Genomic DNA, 16,505 nt, shown 5'->3' on the forward strand with positions numbered 1-16,505 from the left:
CGACTTAGCTTAACAGGGTCAGGGTCACACAGCGAGCCAGCCAAAGGCACAACTGGGACTAGCACCTAGATCCTGATTGATGCCCCTGGCTCCCACTCCTGGCATCAGACATTTAAAACATCTGATCCATCCTGGATCCACTGAGGCTGGGGAACGTAAGAGTGAACCAGCTGGGAGAGCCCTGAAGGGGAAGGAAAATCCAGTGGGAAGAACAAAGTGGTACCTACCCATGATGCTGTCGGTCCCGCTGATTGGAGGTGTGTGGCTTGAGACACCGTAGGGAGTGGTGGTGGAGGAGAATCCGGACACTGATGGGATTCCACCATTGACTTCCCCTGAATGCATCTGGTAGTTCTTAGGAAGACCCCGCAGGAGCGGAGGGAGAAGAAGAAAAGGGTCAGAAGGCTGAAGCCAGATAGGGTCCAAGCTCTCTAATCTGCTGAGGGGCTCCCTAGGGGATGGGAAGCTGTTTTCTTTAAGGCAGGGGCTACATCTGCCTGCCCTCCAACGCATGGCCTCACTTCAGGCAGGGACCCAGGGCGGGAAGAGTTTTCCAAGGGGTGTCCTCTTACCATTCGTTCATGCTGGTGTAAGTTACTGAAGCCGCCGCTCTGAGGGAGAGGAGAAGGGGTACTGCCCAGCATCGGGGGGGCATAGCTGGACTGGTTCATGGTACCTGATGGGCTCCACAGGTCCGCTGAGTTGTGGAGTCCATCTGCGGGGAGCACAGGGGCAAAGTCAATGAAGCAGTGCATAGAATCGTGCTACAAGAATACAAAAGTGGTCCCAGATGTTTTGATCTACCCACTTTTCCAAAACTTTTTACATGGAGCCCTTTCCAATTCACACACCATCTCAGCAGTCTATAGATCTTGGCATTAGACTGAGCCCTGATCCCTGATGGAACTTGAACTGGACCCTGGACTGAGTGCTGCCCAGTCCCAGAAGAAAGTCTGACTCCCACGGGCACCCCCAAAATGCAAGCCCTGATCTTCTAGGCAGGACAGCGTAGATGTCTGCCAGGCATCTCAGCCCACATGATGGAGGCTGAGCGCCTAAGCCTGACCCTATACATGGTCGGTGGAGTTAGGAAACCAGGGCATCTTCCTCTCTCCACCCCGTGAACCATACCCGGCATGTAGAAGGCTGCAGGGTACACCGTACTGGCAGGTTTGGAGGAATTATATCCCGTGGTGTCTCGGCTGTACTCATCCCCTGAGTTGGAGGGATACACCTGCCAAAGAAGAGATTCAGTCAGAAGGAAAACTACCCAATGTCCTTCCTTCTACTCAGGAGGCAGGCGGCAGGTGCAGTGGGCAGAGGGCTGGACCTGGGGACTGGAAGGGCCAAGTTGGAATCATGCCTCAGACACTTACTATGACATCAGGCAAGTCATTTCTCTTTCTCAGCCTCAGTTTCTTCTTCTGAAAAATGAGGATAACAATAACACCTACACCTCACAGGGCTGTTAGGAGGCTCAAACAAGCCAATTTATTATTCTCTGCAAACCTCAAAGCCCCAAATAAATGCCACTCCCAACCCTGTCTCTGGGCCCAACAGACAGGGTTACTGCACTGCTTTCCCCCACCCCTGGTACCCCTTGGCCCAAGCTGGAGGATTTTCCATTTTTCCACAAGTTCCACAGGAGTCTGGGGAAACTACTGGGGAGAAGGGTGATACAGGGCCCTACCTCCTTAGGAAACACATACAGGAGGGAAGGGAAAAGGAAGAAAGATAGAAAAGAAGGAAAGAGAAAAATGAAAGAACAGATATCAAAAAAAGAAAGCACATAGTGGCAGAAACATGCTGAGATTAGAGTCTGGAACCCGAGTTCCTGTCCTGGTACTGGCACAACTCGCTGGATGACTGGGAGTCACTTTTCCACTTGAAATTTCAGTTTCTAAATGTGACATTTTCTGATCTAAGGGCCCTCCCAGCTCTGACATCCTGTGTTCCAGGCATGGCTTTCCACCCCACTCCCTGGTCTACAGTTTCTCAGCTGTAAAATGGGGCCAATAGCACCTGAAGCACTTCTCGTGAAGGTTTAATGGTGATAAAGCACTTCGGGAGTGTTAAAATGCCAGTATAAATAGCAGGAACTATTATTCTCTAAGGCTCCCTTCAAGGACGGGGCTACTTGGCCTGAAGCCCCAAGAGGGCTCTTCTCTGACCAGCTCCCTTTGTGGTCAGCCTTCCCTCCCTAGGGCTGACTGAGCCAGAGGGGACATGCGATAGAGAAGAGTTTAGAATAAAGCCCCCCCCCCCATAAAATCTGGCTAGGCAGGCCCCCTGGTGCCTCTGCTCCCCCTCTTCCTGCCCCGAGCCTTGAAGTGCCTAGGTGGGGAATAGAGGCAGGCCCTGGGTGGGTCAAGGATTCTTGCTTCCCTCGATGCCCCTCCCCCATCTTCAGGCCCCTCCAGTCTGGGAGAATGGGAGTGAATCCCCCTGCATGGGCCTCCTTCTGCTGTGGGCGGGGGGCTGGGGTGGCCCAGATCCCTTACACTGAGATTCAGTTACATTTTCAGCAGATGGTAACTTAGGTTTTAGAGGCCCCAGCAAGGGCAAGCTAATAGTGGCGTTTTTTTTTGTTTTTGTTTTTTTTTGTTTGGTCTCTGTTTGGAAAGGGTGGGGGTTGGGATGGGAAAGCGAATGGGATTTTCTCTCTCTCTTTTTGAGGACACCTTCCTCAAGAATGCTCTGGATCAGTCTAGGACCTGGGGACTAGCAACCTAGCAACCCCTCCCCCTACACCCCAGCCCAACCATTCACAAAGTTTCTCTTTCCTTCCTCCTTTGATTAAGGCTGTGAAAGTGAATTGGCCAACCCACTGGACCTGGGACTCCCCCTGGGCTCAGCCAGATGCAGAGAGGAAGCTAGGCTGGGCTAGGGCCAGGGGAGGCAATGGGGTCAAGATGGCCTCGGCCAGCTGGGTCTATGCCTGTAGAATTTCTGAAATCCAACCCCATGGATGAGGTGTGGGATCCCTTCTCCTGCTCTTGACCCACTGAATCATGATGGTAATGTCCATTTTTCTCTAAAAAGTCCTTTCCTCACAAACCTGTTAGGTCTATTGTGAAGTACCACCTCCACTTGAGACATGAGGAAATCGAGACCTTTCCATTCTCCCTTCACAAACTGGAACCAGGCCATCCCAGCCCATGCCACCATTCTTATCCGAGGTGCGATGGACCAAGAGTGGGGCTGGCAGTCAGGAAACCTGGGTTGGAGTCTGGCTCCGGATTAGACATATGCCGTGGGGGTGGTCCCAAATGCATCTCTGGGGGTTCAATTTATCCCTCGGTAAAATGAGATTGGACTAGGTGACTGCGACAGTTCCTTCCAGTTCTGCCATTCAGCGTTCTAAAGTCTCTCTCAGGCATGACTTTCTCTGTTCTAAGGGCCCTCCCAGTTCTGACATTCTGTGTTCCAAGGGCCCTTCCACCTCTGACATTCTGTGTTCTAAGGGCCCTTCTACCTCTGGCATTCTGTGTTCTAAGGGCCTATATGGGTTTAAAATTAGCTGATTCTTCAAGGTGGCTGGCAAGAGGAGAACACAAAACCTGGAATTTAAGAGACCTCAGGTGGGTAGTGTGTAGGCCTGGGCCAGTTTGGGTGGGTATGGGGAAATGAAGCTTCTTTTCCTCTGGCAGAGGTGGGGGGGGCAGCAGTGGCGAAATATGTGGCGCCGGGGAGCCCAGAAACGAAGGGAATGAGAAGGGCTACAATGAGAAAGAATTCAGCAAATTGACTTTTTCTATAATTTGATTAAATAGCGGGAGCTGGGAGAGCCGAGCCTGTCTAAGAGCTCCGTGCCATCTGTCGGGCCCTGGCCCCCCGCCAAGGCTCCATGCAGCTGTGCTGCAAGGGAGGGGTGATGGGGGATTGGGGAGGGGGGGAGAAGGGGAGCAAGCATGTGTGTATGTGTGTATGTGTGTGTGTGTGTGTGTGTGTGTGTGTGTGTGCATGTGTGTGGTGGTGCTACTGGGAAGCTCCTTGTTCTGCAGATGTGGGGGAGGCAAGGGAGAGCCCCTCTCTTCCACCATCAATGCTTCCTCCCCCCCCTCCAAAGTCCAATAACTACTCTGGGGTGGGGGTGGGGGAAAGGGGTATCAATTTGGGTAAAGGAGTCAGGTTGCAGGCCCTGGCCACTCTCCCCTCCCACCCCTCCCAATCCTTCTGTTCTGTGCCTTAGCCCGCTCCCCAAACCCTTCAGGCAACCCATAGCCCCCTCGTCCCCCAAATAACAAACTGGCCCTTCAGCAAGCCACGGGATAAGACCTGCTCCTTTGTCTGGGACTCAACCCCTTCCCCCCCACCCCTGAGACCGAAACTGACGTTAGACTGGATGGTGGGAGACACTCCCAGAGAAGACAGTCTCAGATCCTCTTCAGTTCTCTGGAGAGGCAGTGAGAGGCACTGATTAGAGACAGAGAACCCGGCTTTCATACCTGGCCGTACCATGACTTGCTCTGTCACTTCGGCAAGTCCCTTTAATCTCTGAGACTCAATTTCCTTATCTATAAAATGGTAGTTGGGGGTTGGGGAAGAGACCAAACATTGGAGCGGGAACATGGTGAGACTATGGCAACCCCGTCCTAAGAACGGGGCTCATGAACTGTCCGAGCTGGAGGGAACCTGGGAAATCACCCCTTGTTTGACAGATGGGCGGGGCTTGCTTCTGGTCACACGGTCATTTAGAGATGGGGGAGAGTCAGCATTTGGCCCAGTCATCTTTCCATCACATCACAGTCCTCAGGAAGAGGACAGAGGTTCCCACCGGTCCTGACACAATCAACTACCTGGACGGCAAATCAGGCAACCAAGACTCTAGAGCATAGCTTTGGTGTTTCCAGGGTGGGAGCCCTTGGCCCTGGCTTCGGACTGCCAGGCTCTGGTGGGTGGCAGGGGAGGGGCCGGAGGGACGAAGAGAAGGGAGGGGTGTGGGAGACAGCAGTAGGATGTTTAGAGCCCCGAGTTGAAGCTGTGACTCATGCCGAGGGTCCACATTCACATCCTCATGCTTGTATAGTACACTCCAGTAGGCATATCTACGCAAGCTAGCAAACATGGTGGAGGGACCTCAAGAGAAAGTGGTCTTTCATAACAACCACCTTAAAGAAGGTCACACAAGCTATTGGAACCACCCTCTCTTAAAGCAATTCTGCCATGGAGAATGGTGATGGGCACATCATGGTGAGATCATTTACTAGTCCTCGTCTTTGCTCCTTCGTTAGTGGGGCTCCCATGTACACGGCTGTGGGATACCCCAGGGATCCCCTCCAGGAGGGAGGCCCCCACAGAGCCAGGGAAGGCTCCTAGGCTCCAGAGCCAGCTGACCTTTTAGGCAGGACACTGACCAGAGGTCAGAGGGTCAACTCTCCTTGAGGAAGGCAAGGAGAGGCTTTATTATGGCCAGATGTGACATGGCAGGGAGTCTCAATAATAACGACTAAACTACTATAGAGTTATCCCTCCTCTCTGGGCCTCAGTTCTCTCATCTGTAAAACACAGTGAGTGATTTCTAAGGTCTTAGCTCTAATAGTTCATGTTATGTATTCTAAGGGCTCTGGCATCCTGAGTTCTAGGGTCCTTCCCCAGATGTTCTGCTAGGATATCCTATGACATTATGATTCTGTGAGTACTATGTCTCTCTGGGGTTCTCAGACAGAAGTGTTACTTATGGTAACACTCTAGGTCCACATTTAACTACTCAGTTTTAACTTTGTAGGACCCTGAGACCTGGGCACCACAGTCTTGAGTTGGGCATCTCCTGGGGTGGGAGCATGGTGGCAGGATCCCTCCCCCCCATACGGACCTCCTATGTAACAGACATCCACGTCCTCTGATCTCCCCACATTCACCCGACCGGCTTACTCACCGAGGAGGGGAGTCCTGGTGGCACCTTCCGGACCTTCTTAGGTTGCCCATCTAGCCAGGCAGAGGCAGAGGCAGGGGAAGGGGAAGGGGAAAACAAACAAAAAACCGTGAAACCACAGGAAATGTTAACCTTTGCACATGCAAAACAAATAGGATTTCAAACTCCTCTGCCAATGCCTACCAACCACAGTCTGGAACATCCTTCCCCTCCTGCCCCACCAGCCGAGCTTCCCTCTGTCCTTCAATGCCCACTCAAGATGCCCCTCCTTGCAGGAAGCCACCGGGTCATACCATCGTTCGGCCTCAGACAACACTCAGGATGGTACCATATGTTTGGGACTTGGTTGATAGATAACCTTTCAGCGCCTAATTATTTCAAGGCTTACAGACCACTTAGTTTCACCCTCACTAGCTGTGTAAAATGATCAAGTGACCTTAGCTTAGTCATATGTGAAATGGGGACCAGGGTATTTGCACTACCAACCTCACTGTGGGGGAAGAAAGGGCTTTCTAAACAGCTTCGAGTCCTACAGAAGAGGGAGTGTCACCCTCGTCATCATCGTTCCTATCTCTACAGCCAGACTGGGAGCTCCCCAGAAGCACGGTCCAAGGCGCCTCCTCCTTTCTCAGCCATAATGCCCAGCTGGGCATGCAGAGGTGGAAGTCTGTGGCACAAAACAAAGGTGCCCCTCTCTCCTGATCCCTGACGGGGTGAGGAACCTTCTAGGGTATCCAGACTGTATCCCTTATTTTACAGATGAGCAAACAGAAAGTCAGAGATGAAGTGACTTGCCCCGGACCACATTGGTATTAAGTGCCTGAGGCTGGATTTGAACTTGGGTCTTCCTGGTAGCAAGATGAACTGAGATTCAGACTCTGGTCCAGTAACTCTGAAACCAGCACTTTCCATTGGACCACACGCCTCCTAGGATGGAGGCCCAGGTACAGGGCTGAGGTCAGAGCAAGCCTCACTGCCCCACATATCCTGGGCCTGCTCAGCTCAGCCCAGTACCAGGACCACAAAGCAAAGCGACCACAGATGCTCCAGTTAAAACCAGCCTGGGGCCCAGCTAAGGCATCAAAGGTGGTCCAATCTGCCATTCTCTCACTGACCCGCAGTGTAGACCACCTCCACATTCGGGGCTGTGAGAGAGGGAGGGGAAGTGTGGGCTCCCATCCTTAGGGAGGTCACACACTGGCTGAAAGCAGGCAGCCTGACAGAAAGGTCACAACTCTTAAGAGTCAGGGCCTGGCTCCTTCAGCGGCTAGCTGTGTGGCCTTGAGTAAGTCTCACGTAGCCAGAAGGCTCAGTTTCCTCATTTATAAAATGGAGACAGTAATACTCATACTCAAGGCATCTAGGTGGCAGTAGATAGAGCTCTGGGCCTAGAGTCAGAAAGATTTGAGTTCCAATCTAGCCTTAGACACTTACTAGCTGTATGACCCTAAGCAGGTCACTAAACCTCTGCCTGCTTCATTTTTCTCATCTGTAAAATGGAGGTAATAAAAGCACCTCCCTCTCAGAGTTCCTCATCAGGAACTGATAAGATAATATTTCTAAAGCACTTTGCAAACCTTAAAGCACTAAATAAATGTTATTATCATCATCATTAGTAGTACTAGATGACACATTACTACTACTACTACTCCCACCACTACTATTACCACCGCCACCACTGCTGCTACTACTACTACTACTATTACTACTACTCCTCCTACTCCTACTCCCACCACCACCACCACCAGTACTACTACTATGTCTCCCAGAGTTAATGTGAGGAAAGCACTTTGTAAACCTATGTGCCTTGGAAATGGAAGTTTTATTGTTATTACTCTAGGTTCTGAAGCAATGAGACCTCACCCCTGTGCCAGAAGTGCACGAGGTCAGGGAAGGAGGGGAGAGAAAGTCTCCAGAGAAGGAACCTGTCCTGGGACCTCCGTTTCCTCAGGCCCTGCTCTAAAGCATCCCCAAACCCTGACTCCAAGCACATTTAGGGGTACAGAGGGGGGAGAAGTATTCTACAGCTTGATCCCTTTGCTGCTAGATGAGCGTCTCTCTGGGAGACAGGAATGTAAACTCAGCTTCATTTGCAGGAGCAGGGGAAGTAAAGTAATTTCTGAGGGTGAGGGGTGTGGCTTCCCTGGAAGGATCAGAAAAGACTGTTACCAGCCCTGCCATTGGAGCAAGGCCTCCTGAGCAGCACCTGATAACCCTGGGCCTCTGGGACACACCTATCCCAGCTTCAGGTGCTTTCCTCATCCCCTGGACTAGGCTGGGTGGGTGGTTACTAGGAAAAGAACTAGAGCTAATACCCATATAGAGCTGGAAGGTTGGGGAATAGAACACTTTATATATATATAATCTCACTCAGGGATCCTCACAACTCTGGGAGGTAGGTGCTATTATTACCCCCATTTTACAGATGAGGAAACTGAAAAACTGAGTGTGGTTAAATGCCTTACCTCAGGGTCATTCAACTAGGGCAGGATTTGAACTCAGGTCTCCCCGACTCCAGGCCCAGCACATTATCTACTCTGTCATGTTTGGGGAAGGTGGGGAAGCCAGGAGTTTTGAGAAGGGGTTCTCTCTGGGGAATGAATGATGGGAGTGCTTGTCAGTGATGGGGATGAGAAGAGCTCTGGGCTGGGAATCTGGAGACCTGGACCAGCTGAAGGAATTGGGGATGCTCAGTCCCATACCTGATTTCTATCTGTCAGTGTTCGAACTTAGAAAGAACTAAGAATGAGGGGAAGCTGTTGCCGATGGGACTCTCCCGTCCAACGGAAGGGAAGCTGACCAGCCATCAGAGCTGTCCCTGAGTGGCCTGGGCTGTCCTGGGGAGGCCTTCGGTTTGGGAATCGCCAGGCTAAGTCTTCCAAGGAGCCTCACCGGGCACCTAGCCCAAATTCCTCATCTCACAGATTAGGAATCTAGCCCTGAGAGGTTAGCGGCAGAAGATCTTACAGTCAGAAGGGGCCTCAGGAGGCATCTTGTCCAACCTGTCTGGGAGCAGGAATCCCTTGGACAATGTAGCTCAGCAAACACTAATTAGGCACCTACAATATGCTATTTCTAGCAGGGGGTCAATCCCAAACTGGTGATCCCCCATGGCAGCCCTCAATCTGTTACAAAAGCTCATTTTCTATTAAGTAAATAATCAGTAATAATTAACAAGTAATAAATAATAAGCAAGAATCTTCTGAAGACACATTCCTTAGCCAAAACAGGGGAAGGGTTTAATGAGATTTAATGGAGGACATGGAAAGTTAGATGTGAGCCCATGTCTTTTTTTTTTTTTTTTAAGGCAATTGGGGTTAAGTGACTTGCCCAGGGTCACACAGCTAGTAAGTGTCAAGTGTTTGGTCTGAGGCTGGATTTGAACTCAGGTCCTCCGGACTTCAGGGCTGGTACTCTATCCACTGCACCACCAAGCTGCCCCCTAGCCTACGTCTTTTAATGGCAACCTGGGGAGAAGGCCAGAGATGGTTATTTATACAGTGTTTGAAGGTCTGAAAAGAGCTTTATAAAGTTGTTATCTTAACTGATACTCACCACAACCTTTGCAGGCAGGTGCCATTATTGCCCCCATTTTAGAGATGAGGAAACTAAGGCTGAAAGTGGTTATGTGACTTGCCCAGGGTCCCATAGCTAGGAAGTGTCTGAAGCTGGACTGGAACTCAGGTTTCTGACTCTCGGCACAGTGATCTATCCAATGTACTATGGAACTTTGTATCCCTGGAGGGGAATAAATGCTCATTTCCAGCTGAGATTTTGGGTTTCCGATTCTAGGCAGGACTCATACTCACTGGTTGGGTGGAACCTTCAGCAAAAATGTTTCCCCAGTCTGGGCCACAATCTCATTTGCTAAAGGGGGATAACCCTCTCTGGCCTTCTCCCCAAGTTGCTGCTAAGAGGGATTAGGGTAAGGAAGCCCCTGTTTGAGTGACTCCTGGGCTCTGTTATTTTGGGTGTTGATTCTGATTGGGTGTGAATCTTCCCATTGGGTCAGGAGGGCATCCAGGCAGGCAGGCAAGATCAGAGTGTTCTGAGCAAGAATGTTTATTGCTCTGCTGATAAGCATCAATAGGCAGCTGGAGTCACTGTTGCCACAGCTGGACACGGCCCTTAAGGAAACCAGCCGCCAGCATGAGGACTAGCCCCATTTTTAAAGGGGAGGGGAACCAAGGGGCAGAAAATGTGGCCCGCAACCAGGTCAACCAACCCCGAAGCCCTGTCTGTCTGATTGGCGAGGAACTTTTGGCTAGCCACTGGTTAGCAGGCACAGAAGAGTAAAGCAGCATTGGCCGGGGTCCATGTGAAGAACACGGGAGCTCTGGACACGGTAAGTGTCCACATAGCCTGTGAGTCTGGGGGGAGCTAGCTATACCGTGGCCTGGGCTGTCCACACTGGCCCAGACTGGAAGTTAGGAAGAACTGGGGTTCAAATCCCCGCTGTGACAGTGCCTATCTATGTGATCCAGGCAGGTCACAGAAAACTGTCAGCCTGAGTTTCCTCATCTCTAAAATGGAGATAACGATAGTACCTACCTGGCGGGGTGGTCACCTCGCTCCAATGGGACAATGTACGGGAAGCCCTTGGCTAATCTCAAAGCCCTCTGTACATGCGGGTTATTCCTAATATTCCCCAGAATACTGCTCCATCATTCTTGTGACCCCTTCTTTTCTTTCTCTGGCTCAGGGGATGGAACAGCCTCCTATTACCACCTGTTGACATCCTTTAAGGCTCATGCTACTGCCTCCATGAACCATCCCCATTCTGTGACCTGGAAGTCGTGTCTCTCCCTCCTCAGCTCTTGGGCACTCTGCACTCCATTTCTGCAGAAATTACCTGCTAGTCACAAATGTGCAAAGGATCTGTTATTTCATGAGCATGGGGAGCGCCTTGTATGGGAATTCCTTCTACCAAAAACAAATGGCAAGAGCTGTTCTATAACTTACAAGGAGTAATGACGGAGGGGAGCCCTTCCCCGGCCCCCACCTCTCACTCCCACCTGGTGCTGGATTTGGATAATTCTACCTGGCTAGATGTGGATTCACACCCTCCCTCTCATCTTTATCCAGCGCCCTGCTCCATTCTGACCATTCAGTCTACTACTCCTTCCTAAGGATCACTGGTTGGGGACATGGCTGCTTATGCCCCTTGGGTGAACAGAGATTACTTCTATTAAAGATGGAAGACCAATAGGTCTAATCATCTACCCTGGTACCGCCCCCTAAGGTCCATGGGATCTTACCACCTACCCTACCACTATGCCCTCTGAAACCCTAGGCATTGTTATCCGACTTAAACTATACCCCAAGGCCCCCTACACTTTGTCCCCCATCCAAAGGTCTACTGGGCCTTTCCATCTGCCCCACAGCCAAGCCTTCCTATACTGTACTGGAATGCAGATTCCTGGAAGGCAAAGACTGGCCGGCTTTTGTATCTGTATCTCCAATACCTGGCACGGGGTAAAGTGCTAAATACTTTCCCATTCTGTTATCCATCAAGTTCTAAGAAGCTAGGAGGCCCTGAGGGGTGGGTCACTTGCCCAGGGTTAGCTCCAAAGGAGTGACAGGCAGGTTCTCCTGACTCTAGATTCGGCCCTCTCTCCAACGCATCAGGCCGCCTCTGTGATCCTACTGGAAACTGAATTATACTGGTCTGTTTCCTCTACTAGAATGCAAGCTCCACGAGGGCAGGGATCACATCTCAGTTATGTACTAATAAATGTCTGTTGAAAACAAAGAGATATCTTTATCTTCTAGCCCAGAGGGTAACATATATTTCACTGGTGGGGACATTTATTTACTAGGAGAATAATAAGGGATAAATCACTTTACCTATCTGAGCCTCGGTTTCCTTATCTGTAAAATAGGGGCTGGAGGCAGCCAGTGGCTCAGTGAATAAAGCATGGGCCTGGGGTGAGGAAGACCTGAGTTCAATGTAGCCTCAGATACTTACTAGTTGCATGACCCTGGGCAAGTCACTTAATTTAGTTTGCCTCAGTTTCCTCATCTGTAAAAAGAGCTGGAGAAGGAAATGGCAAACTGCTCCAGTACCTTGGCCCAGAAAACCCCAAATGGGGTCATGAAGGGTTGGACATGACTGAAACTGACTGAATAAAAACAAAAAAAATGGGCGGTAATACTACATGTAATACCTAACTCACAGGACTGTTGTGAGTATCTTACAAAAAAACCCGTATACAAAAAAAAAACACTTTGCAAATCTGTGCATAAATTACAAATGCTAGCTATTACCATCAATAAGTGAGAGACAAAAACAAAAAATCAAAAGTGAACGTTGTATAATTAGAATGGCTGAGCTTGAATATATAATTCCTGGCTTCTTCTTTTTTTTTTTTTTTTGCAAAGGTGAGGGACTATGGACGCGGATCATCGTATACCCTTGACTCTAGTGACACCTTCTCCATGAAGCCTTTCCTGATTCCTCCCAGCTGCTATTGCAGCTGCCGTCCTCCTCGCAATTACCTTGCAGAGTGTGTGTGTGTGAGAGACCTATTGTCTCCTCTGATCAAACGTAAGCTTCCTAAGGGCAGGAACCATTTCATTTTTCTTTGTGGGTCACTGTCCAACACAGTTCCTGGCACGGCAGAAACTGAGTAAACACTTGTTGTCAAACTGCCTTTCCCCACCTCATCTCTTTATTTTATATTCTTTCTTCAAAAGGATGGCTTTCTGGAAGGAACATGTTGGGCAAATAATACTGATAACAATTGTAACGATAAGAGCGTTTGTGTGGCACCAGTATCATTGGGTCCTCGTGGTAACTCTGGGACATAAGTGCTACGGTTAGTCCCATTTTACAGATGAGGAAACAGAGACAGAAGTTGGATGACTTGCCTGGGAAGTGTCTGAGTCTGGAGTTGAACCCCAGGCTCGGAGCTCTGCCCCCTAGGCCACCTAACGCTGGTGATATAAAAAGAAAATTACAGATAAAATTTAAAATAAAAAGAAATTGGTGGTTTAATAAAGAAAAAAAAACCCAACAGAGTGGCCCTCATGGAGCTTACAGTCTGTTTCATCTGTGGGAGGCCTACCCTTCAGGAGCACCGAGACAGAGGAAGCCCTAGTTCTGAAGCCAGGAGACCCTGAGCGGAGTAACCCAGAGGGCAGAGGGCTACACTTGGACCTTCAAACCCCACCTGTTACCCTTATTACTTATGAGTCCTCTGCTAAGTCATTTCACCATTAGGAGCCTCAATGCTCTTCTCTGTAGAATGAGTTGATTATGATACTACCTGGAATGCCAAGACTTCACAAAATTGTAGCGAGGCTCAAACTAGAATGCACATAAAGTGTTTTGCAAATTTGAAAGCACTAGAGAAACGTCAGATATTCTCATATCTGGTCCTGACAATGCCTTTGTACGATCTCAAGCCTCACTTTCCTCATCTATAAAACAAGACAAAACCATACAAGAAGGCTTCCACGGTCCCTCCCAGCTCTGAAATCCTGTTTAGTGCTCTGACGTCTCAGCGCTGACATTCTGACTTCATCAGGGTCCACGTGGGATCTCTGCACATAACTCCCAGATCGACAGCTCCTGCTCAAGTCTTGCTCCAGGCTGCCCACCATGTTATCAACTACTTATTGGACATTCCAGCTCAAACGTCCCACATTCAAATCCCTGCTCGGCATCTTCCCATCAATCCAGGCCCTGCTGAACTTCCCTGTTACTGTGCTGAGGGTCACTCAGGCTGCCAAGCGTGGCTCGTCCCCCACTCCTCCTTCTCACCCCACACATCCCAGCGGCTGGCCAACCTTGTCATCTCTCCCTCCTCACTACCCACCTTAGCACATCCCACTCAGACTCCTGCAATAGCCTTTCAGTCGGCCTGCCTACTGCCACATGAGGTGACTCTCCTAAAGCCCAGGACTGACCAGGCCACCTCCCTACTCAGGAAACTCCAGCGGCTTCCTAGAGCCTTTGGGCTCGAAGAGAAACACTTGTGGGGCACCTGCCAATCCCACTCTTCTGGCTTTCATTCTTCTCCACGTGCTCCACAATCGAGGGATACTGGTCTCTTTGCGGTTCCTCACATAGGACCCTCATCTCCCACCTCCACAGCTTTGTACCGGCCATACGCCCATGACTGGCATGTTCTCCCTCTTCACCTCTGCCTGTTGGAATCTGCCTTAAACAAGAGGCCTTCCCTTACTCGCCCCTCAGATTCGCCAGTGCCCCCTCCCACTCTGGGTTCATTTTGTGTGTGCTTAGACACGTCCAGGTTGGCTCCCCTGCCAGTGATTTCCTTGAGAGTAGCAGCAGAGCACCAGCCCTGGAGTCGGCAGGACCTGAGTTCAAATCTGGCCTCAGACACATCACACTTACTAGCTGTGTGACCCTGGGCAAGTCACTTAACCTCCATTGCTCAACCCCCCCCCCCCCCCAAAGAGAGAAGGGGCAGTGGTATGCTGGTCTTTACATTCCCAGCCATGAGCACAGCGACAGGAACAATCAGAGATGAATGAATGCTTACTGATGCCTTGACTGATTCTATGTTCTAGGAGACGGCGAGGGCAGAGCAGACACAGAGCTGGCCTTGGGGCAAGAAAGACCTGGGTTCAAATCCAGCCTCAGACACAGTCTGGCTGAGTGACCCTGGGCAAGTCATTTAACTTCTCGACACTCTAGGCCAGGAGTAGGGAACCTGCAGCCTCATCAGGTCTAGTCCCTGCCCCTAAGTTCTATGGCCCTTCCAAGCTGACATTGTATGGTGTGTGTTCTGAGGTTTCCACCTAGCCGTCCCATTTTATGTTATATGTTCTGAGATCTCACCCAGCTCTGTTAATCAATGTTGTATGTTCAGAAATCTCACCCAGCTCTGCTATTCTATGTTGTATGTTCTGAGATCTCACTGGGCTCTGCTATTCTATGTTATATGTTCTGAGATCTCACCCAGCTCTGCTATACTATGTCATATGTCCTGAGATCTCATCCAGCTCTGTTATTCTATGTCATATGTTTTGACATCTCACCCAGCTCTGTTATTCTATGTTATATGTTCTGACATCTCACCCAGCTCTGCTATTCTATTTTATATGTTCTGACATCTCAACCAGCTCTGTTATTCTATGGTGTATGCCTGGAAATCTCATCCAGCTTTGTTAGTCAATGTTGCATGTTCTGAGATCTCACCAGCTCTGCTATTCTATGTTGTATGTTCTGACACCTCACCCAGCTCTGCTATTCTATGTTGTATGTTCTGACACCTCACCCAGTTGTTATTTTATGTTGTATGTCTGGAAGTCTCATCCAGCTCTGTTAGTCAATGTGGCATGTTCTGAGGTCTCATTCAGCTCTTCTATTCAATATTATACGTCCTAAGGACCCTCCTGACTCTGACATCCTCCTCAAAGGTAAGAGACTCTTCTTTCTTCCCCAAGCCTAGTATAGGTCTGGGAGACGTAGGAGAACTCAGGAAGGGTTTGTTGCCTGGGAGATCAGAGAATAAGAGAATTCACCCCCACAATGCCACTCACCCAGGTTGCTGTCGGCCGCCCTCCGTCGAGGGTTGTTGGGATACGAGTAATACTGCGAGCCTCCCTTGACCCCTGTGGGGGACAGCGTGCTTGGGCTGTTGATTCCCAGCTCACTGGGCAGGAAGCCAGCCTAAGAGGGAAAAGAGCCATAAGATGCCCAGCCCCCATTGCCCAGGGTAGCCCCAGCCCCCAGGCTGTGGAACAAGCCCCCTTGTCAAGCACGCACAGATAGCCCCCAATGAGCCTGTCATCTGGCAGACACAAGGGCTCTGGGGGCAAGGCTGCACAGCGTTCTAAAGGCAGTCAGGTGAAGCCACCAATTCCCGAGCAAGGTCACTGGGAAATCTGCCGCTGATTCAGTGTGCGCTCTTGGGTGAGCCCCTTCCCCACAGTGGGGCTTGGTTTTCTCATCCAGAAAACAAGGGCTTTGGATCACGTCAGTGGCTCTCAAAGGGCAGGCCCCTCGTTCTCCCTCCCAAACTGACAACTCTCCCCAGAGGGCCAGGATGCTCCTTCTGTGACAAAGAATAATGCAGTGCTGTGAGCAAAAAAGAAAGTTTGGGAACCGCTGGACCAGACGTGCTCTCAGATCATTCGCAGCTCTGATAATCTGTGTTCTATGATTCCCTCAGCTCGAGGTTCATGACACACCTCCTCCACAGCCAGTCACTTGTCCTTTCTGAGTCCACGTTTTGGCAATAGTTCAATAGCGGAGGGTACCATTTTCTCCAGCATTTGAAAGAGATGAAAACTTACCAGCAGGGGCAGCTAGGTGGCGCAGTAGATAGAGCACCAGCCCTAAAGTCAGGAGGACCTGAGTTCAAATTCGGCCTCAGACACATAACACTTACTAGCTGTGTGACCCTGGGCAAGTCACTTAACCCCACTGCCTAGCCAAAAAACAAACAAAACAAAACAAAACAAAACAAAACAAAAAAAAACCTTACTAGCAGGGTAGCTAGGTGGCGCAGTAGATAAAGCACTGGCCCTGAAGTCAGGAGGACCTAAGTTCAAATGCAACCTCAGACCAAACACTTAACACTTACTAGCTGTGTGACCCTGGGCAAGTCACTTAACCCCAATCGCCTTAAAAAAAAAAAAAAAAAACAACTTACTA

General features: G+C 50.1%; 1 protein-coding gene across 6 annotated transcripts in view; it reads right to left on the reverse strand.

Moving 5' to 3' along the window:
- TCF3 (transcription factor 3) overlaps positions 1-16,505 on the reverse strand; it is a 103,014-nt gene that overhangs the window by 22,963 nt on the left and 63,546 nt on the right. For 5 of the 6 annotated variants that reach the window (XM_027853230.1, XM_027853233.1, XM_027853229.1 and 2 more), the window contains 5 exons: positions 15,389-15,518; positions 5,879-5,928; positions 1,132-1,234; positions 573-715; positions 228-354 (listed from right to left, as the gene is read on the reverse strand). In XM_027853230.1, coding sequence (XP_027709031.1) covers positions 228-354; positions 573-715; positions 1,132-1,234; positions 5,879-5,928; positions 15,389-15,518 — 553 coding nt within the window. The remainder of the gene's footprint in view (positions 1-227; positions 355-572; positions 716-1,131; positions 1,235-5,878; positions 5,929-15,388; positions 15,519-16,505) is intronic. The other variant, XM_027853231.1, reaches the window with a different exon arrangement.

Source organism: Vombatus ursinus, unplaced genomic scaffold (assembly GCF_900497805.2).
Source record: "Vombatus ursinus unplaced genomic scaffold, bare-nosed wombat genome assembly UNPS02009918.1, whole genome shotgun sequence".
In the NCBI taxonomy this organism is placed as follows: domain Eukaryota; kingdom Metazoa; phylum Chordata; class Mammalia; order Diprotodontia; family Vombatidae; genus Vombatus; species Vombatus ursinus.